At 38.7% G+C, this 17,530-nt stretch overlaps 1 protein-coding gene and 1 long non-coding RNA gene across 3 annotated transcripts in view; both read right to left on the bottom strand.

Annotated features, from left to right (window-relative positions):
* Window positions 1-17,530, bottom strand: part of LOC115144991 (uncharacterized) — a 55,260-nt gene that overhangs the window by 15,500 nt on the left and 22,230 nt on the right. Inside the window, exons 2-3 of one of the 2 annotated variants that reach the window (XR_003865895.2) lie at window positions 16,610-16,859; window positions 8,778-8,883 (exon numbers count right to left, since the gene is read on the bottom strand). This is a non-coding gene — a long non-coding RNA (uncharacterized LOC115144991). Of the gene's footprint in view, window positions 1-8,777; window positions 8,884-16,609; window positions 16,979-17,530 lie in introns of those variants that run through there. The other variant, XR_003865894.2, reaches the window with a different exon arrangement.
* Window positions 11,132-13,143, bottom strand: LOC115144990 (transcription factor Sox-2-like). Its single transcript, XM_029686176.2, has one exon. The coding sequence runs from the start codon at window positions 12,824-12,826 to the stop codon at window positions 11,879-11,881; it is 948 nt and encodes a 315-aa protein (XP_029542036.1). The 5' UTR covers window positions 12,827-13,143; the 3' UTR covers window positions 11,132-11,878.

Raw genomic sequence — 17,530 nt, 5'->3', positions numbered from 1 at the left:
ATCAATTGATCCTTTTCTTTAACTCATTTTCCCTTTCTCAGACTGTCCTTGTGGACAGGCATGTTTTGCGTTTTACATGAATGGTCACTTGGCGAGCGCTAACGCATTTTTCAGCGCAATGCACGACCAAATAAAGCTGAGTAGACTGCGAAAACGTCGTTCTAACTAGATACTTTAATGTACACTTCATTACCTCAAGGATCGATTATATTAACATCTGAGCTACAAGCCTTGAGTGCACTCACCCGGGGCGACTGTGTGATGGAGTGATGTTGTGATTGTGATTGGATGCACGCAGAGTAGAAGGTGCTCATGGGTTAATGTCCCGCGTATCATCGGGCAAAACGTTAAATGACACAAGCTGTCACAAAATCAATAAGAGTGGTCCAGCTGTCCTGGATCTTCATCTCCTCTTGTAGTCATAACTTGGTCTGACACCATGTCATCTTTGTGGCCTTGCTTCATATGGCCATTACGTTTCATGAGTTGAGCAATGAGCCATGGAAATAGAGGGCATTACTGTTTACTTCTAGGCCTACAACTATGGACATTGACAACGTTGACCCAGGAGTCGACTTAACATAGTAAAGGTAAATGTGTCTCCCTCCAATGAATATGGAGCGTTATGTTTCGTCTGGTACGTATTAATTTGTGGATGTCCATCATCCATTTCATATGTTATCTTACCATTTTAAATATGTGTGGCCTACATTAGGGGTTAGGGCAGGGTTTCCCAAACTCGGTCCTCGGGACCCCAAGGGGTGCACGTTTTGTTTTTTGCCCTCACTACACAGCTGATTCAGATAATCAACTAATCGTCAAGCTTTCAATCAGCTGTGTAGTGTTAGGGCCAAAAAACAAAACGTGCACCCCTTGGGGTCCCGAAGACGAGTTTGGGAGACATTGGGTTAGGGGTTAAGGTTAGGCAGTACTTGATTTGAGCTGGATCCTGCAGAACAGAATCCGTCTCCTCTACGTTTTTTCTGTTTCTTTCCCGGAACCCATTTGTCAGGATCCAGTACCTCCTCTTGGCATGAGAAACTATGTTCACTGTTTGCAATGTAAAAATTATAATAAAATCAGAGTTAAGTTCAACCAATCAAGTTTCCTCTTCTGTAATTATCCGGCCCCCTAAAACACGTAATGTGAAAACGTGCCTGATGTTCTAAGAATTGGTCGTGTTCGGCCGGCCCGGTTTTATGGTTTGGCAGCATTGTAGTCTGTTAAGACCAACGCTTTGCTGTGGTGAGAGAGGGAAGTGCGCCTGTATCTCTCACGGAACTAGAATGAGATTCGCTTTCTATGATCTCTCTCTTCTCTGATAGACATAACCCTGCAACTTTAATATTTGCATTGTTGCACTTCATCATGTATCTCCTTATACCGGCAGGAAGGGTGCTGGGAGTTCCACAGCACCCTTAATACATTTCTCAAAGTTATTGAATTACTGCTGTCTGTTCAGAAATAAATGAAAATAAAAAATGCTACAACAGTAGGCCTATAATTTAGCCACAGTGGATCAATAGCTTGTTAAAAAAAACATTGTATAAATGCTTAGCTGTGGACTGTGTGCCTACTGTTGGAAAAGTGCGGCAAATAGTGAACAGCATGCAGGCAAAAGGGGCCTTTCACAATATTTCCAATACAATTGTGGGAAAACACATGTTGGAAAGCAAATGGATTTAGCTGAAAATAGAATAGTAATTTGTTTGTAGGCTACCAAATATGCTATCAGCTTCAAAATAGTCCTATTGCGGGAACAGCATTGTTTTTACAAAGTTTAACTGACTTGCCTAGTTAAATAAATGTTAAATAAAATACATTTCAAAAACAAGAGTGAGCGCATTGGCAGGAGCGCATCTGCCATCGCTGGTGAGTGAGCTGAGCATCATTGGGTGAGTCAGTCAAACTGGAAAGGTTTATTATGAGTATAATTTCCTCATATTGTACACTATGTCCCCAGACACCTAGGCCTACGACAAATGTGTTTTTTTATTGCTCGCAGATTCTCAGTTTGTCCGTGTCAAAGTAGCCTGTCATTTCAATCATTTGTGCGGTATTGAAAAATATTATTGTAATGTCTCCAGACATCTAAAATTGTGTAGAATTTCATTAAATGCATTTATAAAAGGCCAGTTTTTTTCCCTTGACCCTAGGCTTAAAAATGTTTGTCCATGTGTACAACTTTTGCAAGCGCCTCTACTCTACTGCTCTACTGCTCTTTGCAAGCACAAAGGCGATTATATGCATGCAATGCTTTATTATAAAGCGCCACCCAATTTACAAATTAAGCACTGAGGTTGGGGGTTAAATGTAGAGTTAAGGGAAGGGTTATAGCTAACATGCTAAGTAGCTAAAAAGTAGTAAGTAGTTGCTCAAATGTTAATGTTGTCCATGATGTGATTCGAACACACAACCTTTGGGTTGCTAGATATAATGCTAGGTATAATGCAATCTCCTTTAATTTTTGGCTTAAGTAACCTTCTGTATTATGTAACTATACCAAACAGAACATATCATACGTATGCTGGAGGGATACAACTTTACATAAACTATGTTATGTCTACTCTTTGAGGCAAGCCTGCTATGGAAGGTTATATTTTTTTAATGCCATTTTGTAAAATATTTTTTTACCTTTATTTAACTAGGCAAGTCAGTTAAGAACAAATTCTTATTTACAATAACGGCCTGCACCAGCCAAACCCGGACGACGCTGGGACAATTGTGTGCCGGGCGGGTTGTGATACAGACTGGATTCGAACCAGGGTGACGCCTCTAGCACTAGCACTGAGATGCAGTGCCCTAGACCGCTGCGCCAATCGGTATCCCAAATAGCATCTTGAAAAAATAAATAACATTTGTTTCCTGTGGCCTAATTAACAAGGCAGGGTCTCCCCTCCCTCCCAACTCCAGAACTCGTTACATTGCGTTATGCTAATAGATGGGCTTATAACGCACAGACACTGAAATCTCATCCAGCTACTATTCGCTTTCCTGAGGGAGATGTCATTTCGCAGGAGGAGGGGGGGGGGGCACAATGACGAGCTCGTGAGTGACAGAGCTCTGATCTCAGCGATAGGAAGATAGCCACCTGATTAAAATGGTTCGCTTGTTCCCCTTAGTCACTCGATCAGCGTGTGAACTCTTCTTATTTATAATCAAATGCAGTGACCGAGTAGCGCCCAGAACAGCACACTTCCAAGTTCCAACCCAATGTAATTCATTGCCCTATATTTATTAAACGCTGCCACAGGTGCAACTCTCAAAATCCAATATAGATAGTGTAAACATTTGTAACAAAATAATTCATAGGTTATTATTTTATTATTATTCAGTCTTATGAGTTTAAAAAAACATGTGTGGTTTTAGAAACGAAAAAATACATTTTGACCAATATATGAATAATATTTCCCAAAAGTGAGTGTCAGCCCCAGCCAGGGCATTGTTTACCCCGTGCAGACAGATCCCTGTCGCATCTGAGTCATGCGTTATTATCAGTCACAGAAAAACGCATTGGATGGTCTCTAGAGACCCACTTTTCCATTCGAGAACTGTTTCTGTCAGAGCGACAGGAGAGGGACCATTCAAAAACTGTGAGCCACGGACCACTCTTGAGTATTAATTAGGATGATGCAATCCATAGAAACGTATGGATTCAACATAATCGACTTTCCAGTTCTGGCGGGAGAGATAGAATAGACAAGTAGTTGGAGGATATAATTTACTGTTTGAGGGAAGTCATGCGTGTAATTGAGTATATTTAACACCACCATTTTTAATGATCAATGATTAAGGGTGAACTCATTACATGTTTCGGTCTCTGCTTTTATCATTATTTGACTTTGTAGAGGATGTTGGTTCGTTTGTGCCATACTCTCAGCATTTCACACATTTGGGAGAAACATTTGGGAGGAAGAATTCTGCGTATTTATTATGAAGCCCAACAATCTTTATTTTTTTATGTCCGAGCAGACCTATTTGATTGATGTCTCTCACATTCCTGAATAGGCTTCTTAAAGATTTATTCGGCTATTCCTATATTTTCTCATTTTGATTGTCCTACAGGCAAAATATGTGAGCTTTTTCATCTGTATTTTAGATATGTGATCATTTTACGTTCTTCTGTCAACAAACCCAGGCGCTCAAGCAGAGTAGTTCTCCCACTTCCATTCAAATGACTCGGGCATCATGTCGCATGTCTATAAAGGGCCTTTGTAGTGCCCTTTCAGTACTCAGACAAACTTTTGTAAACACTTTGCTCTAAAGCATACAGAAAGTCAGCCGCTTGCGAACGAGCTGCTGTCCAAGATTTATTTCCACTCACACTCTCGATCAGCCACAGGGATAAACATATTGATAAAGTTGTATAAGGTTAAACTTTTCATTGGGCCTACCGTTTCAAAGTTCAAACTGGTATTCCCTATAGATACAGGTCTATATGCTCACATTGAACGACTGAACTATCTAAAGATAATACATATTTTCTATTTAAATTCTAATGTATTTATTTTTCTTAAATCTCGAAATGTGTTACCCAGATCCATACATGAAGACTGAAATTGTGAAGGAATGAAGTGAACAATGAGTTCTGCTGTTGGGGAAGTCAGTGCATTGCTGTCAACTGAGGGTTGGATAGTGACAGTCATCGTGGCCATTGCCACTACTGGGAAGTGACAGAAGCTCCCGTTTCGTCTGCTGATGATTTACGCAAAAACAACGTCGAACGTCAAAGATATAGTCCTACAATGTCACATGTATGATTTTAGAACGACTTGGAATAAAAATCACACTTTAAGGAAACAAACCAATCTAAAACGTACGTGTTTTAATTTTATGATTTTGTAAGACATGTATTTATTTATATTCATATTGCATTAGTTTGTAGGCCCATCATATTACGTTTTTAGCCTGGAAAGCCTAGTGAACGTCTGACGTTCCATGGTGCCAAGATGTAGGCATATAGACGTTAACAGGTTACATATATTTGTCACCAACTGATGCTTGCTATAGGCTAAATCTGTGCTAAAAGGGGCTAAATGGAAGAGTGATACTTTTAAATGAGTGTTTATAATGAAACTATGCTATTATTAAACCTTTATTTAACTAGGCAAGTCAGTTAAGAACAAATTCTTATTTACAATAACGTCCTACCTGGGAACAATGGGTTAACTGCCTTGTTCAGGGGCAGAACAACAGTTGTTTACCTCGTCAGCTCGGGGATTCGATCCAGCTACCACAACACTACAACCAACTTTTTTTAAAGCTAGTATATAATGAAACATTAACACCACTTTTTACAACTTGTTCTAGGCCTACGTTTTAATCATGCATGGTATTTCGCAATGTTATTTATCAGGTTTGAAAAGCTTGTCACAGTGGATGTGTTTTATGTTAGCATCGACACAGCAGCACAACTATTAAAAGCTGCCTGAAACAAGCATCCTGCTCCCCACCCCACGCTGAGCTTCTCGCTTCATTTGTTTCCCAGGCTATGCCAGTGTTCCATAAAGCTCGAGCTTGATCTGCATCGTACTGCACACCCCTGCTGGCTGCACCGCTGCATCAAAGCATATATTGTTCTAGGCATGGGTGGACTGACCAATAGAAGTGGAAAAGCAGAAACACTTGCCCCGCCACTATTGTTGCGCATGGGTAAACTTTGTTTCCGCACAATAGCAGCCTAACCAATAACGTGCGCCGTTTTCAGATTAGAACGCACTCAGCCTATCATGTAGCAGTCCGTTATCACCTGTTGCCTGACAGACTGCGGTAGTCCTACTATACATGTGGTAGTAAAGACCAGAAGCCTGACAGACAGAATGTCCCAGAAGTGAAACTAAAGTTTTCCAAGTCTGCTCAGCCTTATTTCCCATCACACAATGACAATGTTGGCCATCAAGATTAAAACATATTTATTTTACTAGTAGGCAACCGGTCAAAGTTTTTGTTTAGTCTCTTTGAAGGGGTAGGGGCAGAGGACAGTAAAGCGCAAATATTGTTCATGGTATATTTAATGGCATAAATAGTATTAATAGTGTATACATTCCCCTTATAATAGATGAATTTGAGTCACAAATGGTGTAGTCTATATGGACAGTGGTCGTGTCTTCTGCTCTAAATGATATCTTCGCTGTTCAATTGCAGTGGCCATGCACCTTCTGAAATCTCCACAATTAGATGTGCATTGTTCCTAACCCAATCTAACGAAGCGTTTGACGTCATTAGCCTAAATAATAAAGAGATGGTGATTTTATATTGTTTTTCGTGAAAAAAAGGCATTATACGCTGTTATCCTGTCATTAAGAATGTATTAACTCGAATTAGTTATACAACAATATGTATATTTACATTTGAGCTAGGCCTGCCACTTTCAGCAGTTTTGTTCCTTTCTAAAATAGGCCCAATCTGTGTTTGTATTAGCTATGATACATAGTGACATGCTTCATCATAAAAAGTATAATCTTCCAATATGATGCAGTTTCTGTTTAGCCTACTGTATCCCATCATTGGTAGAGTATGCACTATGCGGTGAATAACCTGATATATGCAGAGCTATGTTCAATTCAACCAGCAGCAAATACTCTCAATGTTTACCTCAAGTGTTAGTTGGATTTAAATAAATAAATACAACACAACTTGAGTCACTGACATCATGAAACGTGAGACCAACTGTTGTATCTTATCAGAGCTAAATCCCGCGGTTTGATTACAATTATAGTCACGTGCCAATAGGCCTCCATAGCAACTTCAGTACAGTGGTCTTCCACTGGGCAAACAGATGTCAATTCAACCTCTATTCCATGGTGGTTCAACGTAATTTCATTGACATCACGTGGAAACAACGTTGATTCAACCAGTGTGTGATTAAACCAGTGTGTGGCCAGTGGGCATATTGTATTTACTAGGACATTGTTAGTGCCTATTTTTCCATTGAACAGTGGTTACCGTCCTAATCCCCTAGACGCCAGAATATGCAATGAGTTTAGGGTCGCCGTTTTAGAATTTAAAACCCACCATCCATTAAATTAGGGTGTGTCCACAATCTAAAACAACTAAGTGGCCATGGTGCTGGTTGAGAAAAGGGTTACACATTTGATTGTTATTAATTACAGACTGTGGGGCGGCAGGTAGCCTGGTGGTTAGAGCGTTAGACTAGTAACCGAAAGGTGGCAAAATCGAATCCCCAAGCTGACAAAGTAAAAATCTATCGTTCTGCCCCTGAACACCGTAGTTAACCCACTGTTCCTAGGCCGTCATTGTAAATAAGAATTTGTTCTTAACTGACTTGCCTAATTAAATAAAGGATAAATAAAAAATCACAGTATATAAAAATGTCCACAGAAAACTACTTGAAGAATATTTTAAATAATGTAGGATATGATCTGTTCTCAAAGCATACATTTTGATATTGCTATAAACCTTTCATTATCAATTATAAGTGATCTAAAAAACACAATAACAATCCTGAGTCATTCAGCCCATGCTTGTGTATATCTTCTGGCGAGCTGTAAAGTGTGTGAGCTCCGCTCGGTAAGGACTGCACTGCACTGAGAATGTGTGAGAGGCGCAGAGATGATGGCATGCTGGCCGACAGTGTGTGGTCTATTGAAATGAATGCGCATTTTGGCTGCGCAGGGACCCCCATCCCCCTGCTTCCCTGCACCTGCACTGGATCAGGGAGCGACTGCCATTCACCCCTGAAACCACTGTTAAAATAGACGATATCTCTGACAGTTTTCAATTCAACGAATCTCACAATGCTACACCCCCTACACATACCCGTCCACTACAACCCCCAACTCAAAAACTACAGCAGATAAAGCGACAAAAATCGTTACTTTAGGGAAAGTCGTTTTCTTTACACTGTTGTGTATGCTATCACTGACTAGTGGCCCAATAACGAGACATAGCCCTAGGCCTAATATTTTCCAGACGAAATAATAAGTGCATAAAAACATCAACAACAATAAAACAACACCAACAATAATAATAATGAATTAAATATAATCTCAAATTCCATTATGCCACCAAAGGAAATAAGAGTAGGCTAATAGTGCATATGTGTATAGGCCTGTGCCTATTGTGTAGCCTACCATGACTTTCATCCAGATTTCCTTTATGTTTTAGTTTCTGAAGAATAAGTTATAGGAAGATATAGGCTACTCTCTCACATGGTGTGTCCAACAAAATATTAGACAATGAGGAACATGGAGCATAGGAAATGCTCTATTTACCAATCTAGTACATGTGACGTCATTGCTCCATACGATCAGTAAATCTGGTAACTGATTAGGGGTTTGATTAGAAGCCTATTGGGGACTATTATGTGTGCGCATATTCCACTACCTCAGAGAACACTTAGTTAGTGCTATCCTACCTGAACCCTAACCTTAACCCTTACCTTTACCATTTTAACGTCGATCGGGTAAGGTCAGAGTTGGGACGTCCCAAGGATTCCGAATTAGCAAACACCGTTAACACTATGGGACACATCTCTGACGTTTGTATATAATTTATTAAACGATACACATTTTAACTACAAAAACTAATATAGAAATAGAAGATAGCCATATAGGTTATCTGATTAAATATTGAGGTCTCTTGACGCATATCTTAATTTGAATGAGATCTGGACACTAGATATGAAGATGTGTTTATACACGTTGGGCCCTCATATGTTGTGATTATTACGTTCCAGGAAGAGCGTGTCATTTCACAAAGATATCAAAAGATATTATCTGAGGGGTTTTACTATGAGCAAAACATAGAGTGCTTACCACCTGTTGCTGTCCACAGCTGCGGCAGCCTCCGCGCGGATCGCGGCGGAGCAAAATCAAGGCCTTTTGGAACAATTGGGTCCTCTTCTTATACGGCGCTGTTATCCTAAATCACACAAAACGATACATTTAGTTGTCAATGTTTTACGTGTGTACTCGGTAGTGCCATTTATAACAAAAGGGACAATATCCACGCATTCAAAACATTAGAGGGTTGAACACAACCCAGCGGCGTTTGAATCTGGCGCTCCATTGAGCGCTTTGAGATTAAATCACGCAATTGAAAATACATTTAAACACTCATCTTTTATCCTTCTCTCCTATGTGGTGGCCCAACAAGGGGATTCCTTGACTGATCACTGCTCCTCCAGGGAATAGTCCAAGCCTGATATCCCTTATTCAATGTGTAGAAAACGGGAGTCTCTCAATGAAAGTCCAACACAAAAGTCTTAAATTCAAGAGGTTCGGGAGCCTAATATTAGGTTAATAGTAAATTCCCTTTACCTTATCACAACTATTGCGAATATAGCCTAGTCGTCCGCTCCATTTATATTTTCATTAATGTTTTCCACTTACGTATTTGCAATATACTTTAAAGGTAAAATGTATATCTGTCGTTTCTCCTAATCTCCAAAAACATGCATGTAACTAAAGCTAAATGCTCATACTCAATATATATGTATAGGATAGCATATGATCACATAGGCCTTTCGTGCTGCCATTAAATTAAAATTAAAAGCCTAACACTCTCGACCTTTAAACATCCTAGTTTATCAAACATGTTCAGCTATTACAACCAATTATAGGTACTGCTTGTATAAATAATTAATTTAACCACTGCTGCCTGACCCCTTGAAAGTCCGGTATAGGGACACGATTTTCGGAATAATACTTTGGAAAGGGCCCTCGTCAAATATTAATTTAGCGGTTAATGTGAGCTCCTCTCCCCCGGGACCTAGTCTCATAGAGGCTTCCCAGCCTTGGCAAGCAACAGTTCTAATCTACCTCTGTAGTTAAAAAAAAAATGTTTTTAACACCCACAGATTTAAAACGTTATATTCAATGGATAGACCATAATCTCATCCAGGTTTAATTTTGAGAAATGACAGACGACAGTTTGAACATTTCGGGCAAGATGTTTTAAAGTTATGCCCATCGACATGAACTGTGTGAACCATGGTTAAGAGAAATCATAATTGGAATAAACAGTGAATTCAATGCCCATTCGAATATGGAGATATTTAGGCTATAGGCCTCTGAGTGAAAATTATTTGCGCTGTTTGGGTCTTTTGATTCTTTGCAGAAATACTTTCCATTTGATTTAATCATTAAACAGGCTACATTAAGTGTTAGCCAGTAGAACAATTTACATTAAAGAAATAATGCAATTAGGCCTAATATGGAGCGACATTAAACAGAACAATGGAAAAGTGATGTGGTGCATGCATGCTTTCAAGACAAGTAGGTTTATAACAGGCATATTTATTACATCTATTATTTTCGTTGTTGCTCAGTAGGGTCTATCTTTATTCATATATCAAGAGCCTCAATGTTATTAATGTTTTATTATCCATACCACAAACATGCCTACATATTATCCAAACTAGAAACATGCCTTCATAATCCAGCTCACATGGACTGTCTCTGCGTCTATGTTGTCACACTTGTTTTCTAATACATGAGAGCTAAACTTCATTCATTCAAATCAGTAGTCCTGTGAAATGATATGCACCAAACCGGTTCTCAATTAGAATGACAAAATAAATCAAATTATGTGTGTATTGATTAAAGAAAAATATAAAATGAACGATTACCTGGAGAAAATCTTCAACATTTTGAGCGAATAATCTTACACGCAAAGCATAGGGTTTGAGAGGCAACAAACTTTCGCACGCGGTTGTCCTTCTTTAATCCTTAGGGGCATAGCTCATTTCACACAAAAAAAATGAAAAACGTCGTTAAAACTGAGTCTAAATCATCTGAAGACTTAACATGACAAAGAAACAGGCATGCACGCGTGTTCTTAGACACAGATGCACAGACGCATACACACATGTACGCACAAAATGATGTGGTTTGATTTAGTTTTTGTTGATATGTTTAAGACTTAGCATGTTATAATAACTTAATTAGGCTATATTCCCGTGTGTCCTTGGATTGTAAAAAAAAATATGACAGAATATTAAGGTCTATCAAGTTCTGACATATGATGTGATGAATAAATACTGATGCAACATGAATAACATATTGCAATACAAAACATGGACAATCCACAACAAATTGAGCGAGGATGACAATCTTATCTAATTAATCAAATGATAAATAAAATCAAAACTCATACAATTTCAAGTATCCAAATTTCAAAAATTTATTCATTTCAAACTGCATATTGAAAAAACTTCGCTGAAATTGTAACTGTTATAATGATGAAATTAGTTGGAATATATATACATGGAGTGTTGGCTGCTGCGTACAGACCACATTTTAAAATACAACTACGGGAATGAAATGTGAAATAAAAACTTAAAATATCACAGTAAATATACATCAATTGTACAAATCATTAGAAAATAAGGAACACAAACTTCATACCTCTAACAGATGAAAAGTGGGAGACAAAATATAAATTAACAATTATGCTTAACCTGTAAGGAAAGGTTTCTGCTTATTCTTATTTTTTTAAAGAAATTAAAATGGTTTAGTACTAATGAACCTTGAGGAGAAACATTTACCTGCTTTGCTTATAGGCCTACTTCCGCTATTCCAATGTTTGCAGTTTTAGGAGTATCTTGAACTCAATTTCAATTCTGCCATTTTCTTTTCTGCAGAATTTCGGTTTATAAAAATGTAACCTCTTGTAGTTTACAAAAATTACATCTGATTGTTATGTTTTTTATATATAAATACTGTACAAAAGGTGATTGCAATGATAAAACATCTGATTGAGACTCTCCCACTTTCTACTTTCCAAACTCATACACCATTGAAAAACTTTCTAGAAAAAAGTTGTTCTTTCCTTGAGTTCTGTACAACTTTTACCACCCAAAAATGTCTGTACAAAAATAGTCCATAGTAGTCCAGTTTCTCTTATTAAAGTTTATTTACATATGTGATAATGGGAGTGTGCCATTAATCGTCGTGCCTGGTACAGGTGCGCTCTGGTAATGTTGGGACATATGGAGTCTGCTTTGGGCACTTTGCTCCGGCACCTCAGCACCCGGTAAGTACATACTGATCATGTCCCGTAGGTCTCCAGTCTGACACGGAGCACCCCTTGAGTGAGACGAAGACGTGACTATGGGGGGACTGCAACTGGACTCTGACTTGACCACCGAACCCATGGAGCCCAGAGTCATTCCAGGAGTGCTCTGCTGTGAGTATGACATGCTATACGTGGGTGATCCGTTCATGTAGGTCTGGGAGTTTGTCATGGAGTTGTACTGAAGTGCGCTCATGTCATAGCGGTGCATTTGCTGCATCTGCGCGGTGTTGTGAGCGTTTAAACCAGGGTGCTGCCCATAACCAAGCTGCTCCTGCATCATGCCATAACCTCCATTGGTCCAGCCGTTCATATGTGCGTAACTGTCCATCCTTTGATTAACCCCACCGCCCAAGCCTCCCCCTACACCCACTCCAGCGCCCATGGCATTGCCGCCTGGCGCAAGAAGTCCACCTGGCAGAGTATACTTGTCCTTCTTCATCAGGGTCTTGGTTTTCCTCCGGGGTCTGTATTTGTAATCCGGATGTTCCTTCATGTGGAGAGCCCGGAGACGCTTCGCTTCGTCAATGAAAGGTCGCTTTTCGCTCTCGGATAGAAGCTTCCACTCGGCCCCAAGTCTTTTGCTTATTTCCGAATTGTGCATTTTGGGGTTTTCCTGTGCCATCTTTCTTCGTTGTCCCCTCGACCAAACCATGAAGGCATTCATGGGTCTCTTGACTCGGTCCGGACTGTTTTTCTGGTTGTTTCCAGATGCATTTGAATTCCCCGTAACCCCAGAATTTGTCTGGGGTGCGGTTGGTTTCAGTTCAGTTTCCATCATGTTATACATTATAAACAGATTTTTATTAAACTTGCCCGAACAATGAAAAAAGTCCAACACAAAGGTAGCTGGAGTTACCTTGTCGTTTTCAGTAACTTTGCAGAAATAGTAAACGTATTTTTGCCTTCAGCCAGTAGGTCCTGTTGTGTCCAAAAACTTCTCTCTTGGTCTCAAAGAAACAACAAACTACTTTTCCCTCTTCGCCAGAGCCTTGACAACTCCGGATACTTTTTGAACAAGTTAATAGACAACCATTCATGGGATGAGTGCTGTCAGGGAATAAATGCCTTTTTACCTGACCAATCACAGAGCGACTGTTCCCTCGGCCAGGATTGTGTCTTTTATTTATCATAAAGGGGCGGGGTTACTCGCGGTCAGTGGTGGAGCACTGAGGCAGAAGCTGCGGTTATCAACCAATAGAAGCTATATATGTATTATTCCAAGTGCTTAAAGTGGGAACATTACACTAGGATGGCAAACTTTAAGTGCTTCCTACTGAAATTCGAAGGAACACAAGCTGCAGAATTTATACAGTAGGATACATTTATGCTGTTAAGTAAACAGCATTTCGGACCAATTCAGCTTTTTAAAACTTTTATATGCTACCATTTTTAAACTGGTTCAAACGTTATTTGGAAGCATAATACATAACATTTCAAACTTCATTCGATATTTCATCTTCACTGAATCAAATGTTCAATGTGTCTTTAGATCAAGATAGCTATTTCGGCTATATAGTGATTTTTTGTAACGTTCAACGACAAAACAGGGGCAAAAGCAAATGGAGCATAAATCAAAACGTACACATACAAATATCCTAGCCTACTTAACCTTTGCTTATAATAATCACTTCTTTATCAGTAGGCCTATAGTGACAGTTGAAGAAATAGTTGTGAAAGTAGTAGTCTAGTTGTAGTAAGCTATTAGCAATACGGGTGACGTTATTCGTTATAAGTAATTAGGCGATGTGTAGCAATCCATACATTAATATAAGGGTTTTGAGTTAAGGAATCGATCAGCAAGTTCAGCTCGGTTTTTGCACTGAAAAGCGGATAGGTAAATCTTAGCTGTTTCCCCATTGTTTAAATGGATGAGCTTCAATTCAACTGAAGTTGAATGCCAACAGAAAACAGAGACATGCCCATCACAAATAATTAGTTTTGTTTCGGGTGTTGTCAGTACATCAGCCCGAACAAAAGCATGACTACATTCCGTTAATATCTTTTTTGTAGAAATTCACTTCGTCACAAGACAAAAATATATAATAAAAAAAGTTTTCACAAACAATATGACCAAGAGGGGTCACCACTTCAACGATAGGCCAATATAACAGACACTTTTGTCCATGGATTTTCCATTTATAACATCAACAATTGGCATTGTAAAACAGGCTTGGACAATGTTTTATAGGCATATCTGATGGATAATTTACATTACTGTGAGCTACAAAAGCTACAAAAGCTACAAAAGCTGATGAAGCATGAACAGCGAAAATACACTAACACGCCTAATATGTGTTCAGTAAAAGCACGTGTTTATGCATATGAATTCACATATAGGATAGTTCCAACTGACTTGCCTAGTTAAATAAAGGTTAAAAAAATAAAATAATAATTGTTCCAAAAGGTTGTATCAGCCACACGAAGCCCGCATATTACAACACATGCCATTAGCGCCGTCTGCTGGCGAAAGGGACAATAGCAAATAACCTTTATGAACGTATAAACCTAAAAGGTGTCATGGAACACTATTATAGCGTATGTTAGTTTGTTCTGTTGTGCGCTGTAGCCTAATAATATAACTTGTATACCAACTACAGGTTTAGAAGGCTAATTTATGTTCAAAACATTCACGCTTATGGTAAAACAGTTGGCAATGATGCTGGAAATGTTGGAAAAGCATCAAATAGGCCTATAGCCTACATACATCCATTGAGAAACTTGACACTGAATATATTGTATTTTTTGGACACAGTTTTGAGCGAGATAAAGTTTTAAATCAACAATGTCTAGCCTATACTATTAATATAATAATTATAGCCTATGCCTATTTTGTACATGTTATTAAACAAAACATCAATACCTATTTGAATGATATACAAACTGGTAAAGAGTTTATTACCACCATATTCAAAAGGTTTCACTTTTAAGTAATTGGGTGAGATGTGGAGATACAACAGTCAGAAATAGCCGCTTCTCTTTCTGCGTTTGAGTGTTTCCCCCGCTATTTGTAATCTGTTTACGATAATGGGAAAAGCAACAGCGGGGAGTCTGCAACATCTTTAAGAATCCTTAACAGGAATTTCCCTGCATTTGCAATTAGCAAACTATTTGACAACTAACCGATTTGCGGGAAACACCGTTTGACCACTCGATAGACCAAACCAACTAGTACTATTTGCACCATAAAACAAACATATTTTTAAAGAAGGCTCGACTGAGCAAAATCAATAATAACACATTTATAGGCTATTTTATTCATGTACAAACTAGAAAGAAAAACACTGTAATTCATAGCAAATTAACTTTTTAATAAAAACACATTGTTTCTCATTAAATGCAGGCCCATTCCTATCAACCCTTGAACATAATGAGTGTGAAAATATCTTAGAAGGACTCTGTTTAAATATTGTTTTTAAAAAGCCTATAGCCCACCCTTCTGGAAAATGTCACTTTTTTCTCCCTTTCAAAATGTACATCTGACCCGATATAAAACCATGTCTGCCATAATAACCCTAGCCTAACTCAATATACCTCCCATAATAACCCTTAGGCCTGCCTCAATATATATCCCATAATAACCCTATTGCCTATAGCCTAACTCATTATATCTTTAATCACACTAAAGTCCTAAAATATCCATATTTACTGAATATAATCCAACATAACCAGCACTGATATTACTAATTGGATGTAATATGTTTATTTAATCAATGGATTTACTTTTTAAACAGATTCTTGCTTTTCTCAGAGAGATAGAGAGAGACTTCATGGTAAGAAAAATGACAGAAAATAACCATGATGAATCTCTAAATGTTATATTATTGTCCACTAGGTGTCGTGCTAGTGATTGGAGAGCAGTAGGCCTGCACCAAAGAAAATATTAATTTATAAGCACACAATACATGTAGCCTATGAAATACCCAAGGAAAAGGGAGAGTGGATGGTTAAAGAGTGCAATTTTAAACCTAATATAGTTATACTAACTTAACTCTACCCACAAACATTTCTGTTCTCTAATTTGCTATATTGCTCTTTAACTTCAAACTATAAATCAGTATAAACTCAGAAATGGATTAATACATATTAAACATTTACTTTGGAACAATCATTTGACAAGTGTGATGTTTCAATATTTATGGTTGACAGCCTACTCTCAAGTAGCCCAGATCAAGGCCAAATCAATACATCTTGAACAAATATTAAGAACCGTGTTTAAAGGTCAAACATTAGGCTACTTCTGGTGAAGAATGAGGAGAATTGTGTAACAAAATGTTTAAAAAAAATACATAATGGGACAAATCTCAAACAGTAGTCAACAAAACAAACAAAGCCATTACAAACAAACCACTAAACACGTACATGATGGATATTTATAATAGACATCTACTTGACATCTAATGTTTGCCAGTGTTGAGCAAGTTTTAAATGATGTCCGAGTACCCAATGGGAAAATAACCTACGAACCACTAAAGCTCATAACGCGATACTCTATCACACTGCAGTGCACTGCATATAGGCGCAGCCTGCTTTTCACTGTCCCCGGACCACTCTCGACTGTAATGCTACTTACGTGCCAGTTTGGGTGTTGTCCTCATCTTTGCTTGATTGGCAGAAAAGAGGATGGAACAGTATCTGGCGGATTCAAGAACCACTCTTCAGCCGCCGGAGATCCCGCTCTCTGCTCGACCGACACAGCGGTAGGCTGTCTCTCTCTCTTTGCTCGCCCGGTAGTCCGCAGGTTTTTCCAAAAGCCAGTGCTCTTACTTCAGCGTACCACCGCTCAAGCTGCTCGCTGAACGCTGGTGTTTTGCTCGCTACCCCTGTAACAAGAAAAGCCGTTTATGGCTACACACAATCTGAAAAGGGGCCGATTTAAAAAGAGAAGAATGCATCAAGAACAACAAAAGTCAGTTATACCAAGTCTGCTTCACCCCCCAACCCCACCCCACCACCACTACAACCACCCCACATAATGGGAAGGGAAAGCTTTATATTTTTTTCAGTGGGTATTCAGAGATAATTTGAAGCCATTGTTTCTGATACAGATGGTTCTTTTTAATACAATAACTCTGCTCTTTGTGAATTCTACCCACAATACCAATCTAAAGCGTTCTCCTGAATAACAATTTTGTTCTCTCTTGTATAGGGCAAACAAAAGCTGCGGTGAGGTAATGGGCTTGGTTTATTATTGAAAGGCATAGAATGGGGATTTGATAAAGATTTTTTTCGTTTGCAGAAAGTAGGCTTCACTGCAATGTCAAGAGAAGCTGGCATTGGTTGAACAAAATGTTCGCTATAGGTTGGTGATGAACATTATTATTAATAATGTTATCATAGTAATAGATATTTTTATTTTTATTATCAACAATTCCCCAAAATGATCATTCATAAGCTGAATCCTTAAACTGGAGAGAAAGAAGACCAGAGAGACACTTTTTTGGAGAGAGAGGTTACAATAGACTATGATAATAGGAACTGTGGTTACGGATTT

This window comes from Oncorhynchus nerka, linkage group LG17 (genome assembly GCF_034236695.1).
Source record: "Oncorhynchus nerka isolate Pitt River linkage group LG17, Oner_Uvic_2.0, whole genome shotgun sequence".
Lineage (NCBI taxonomy): Eukaryota > Metazoa > Chordata > Actinopteri > Salmoniformes > Salmonidae > Oncorhynchus > Oncorhynchus nerka.
The sequence above is the reverse complement of the archived record's forward strand: the minus strand, read 5'-3'. Positions and strand labels throughout refer to the sequence as shown.

Bases quoted from the DNA above. Each gene is read 5' to 3' on its own strand.
- LOC115144990 (XM_029686176.2), bottom strand. From the start codon at position 12,826: ATGTATAACATGATGGAAACTGAACTGAAACCAACCGCACCCCAGACA.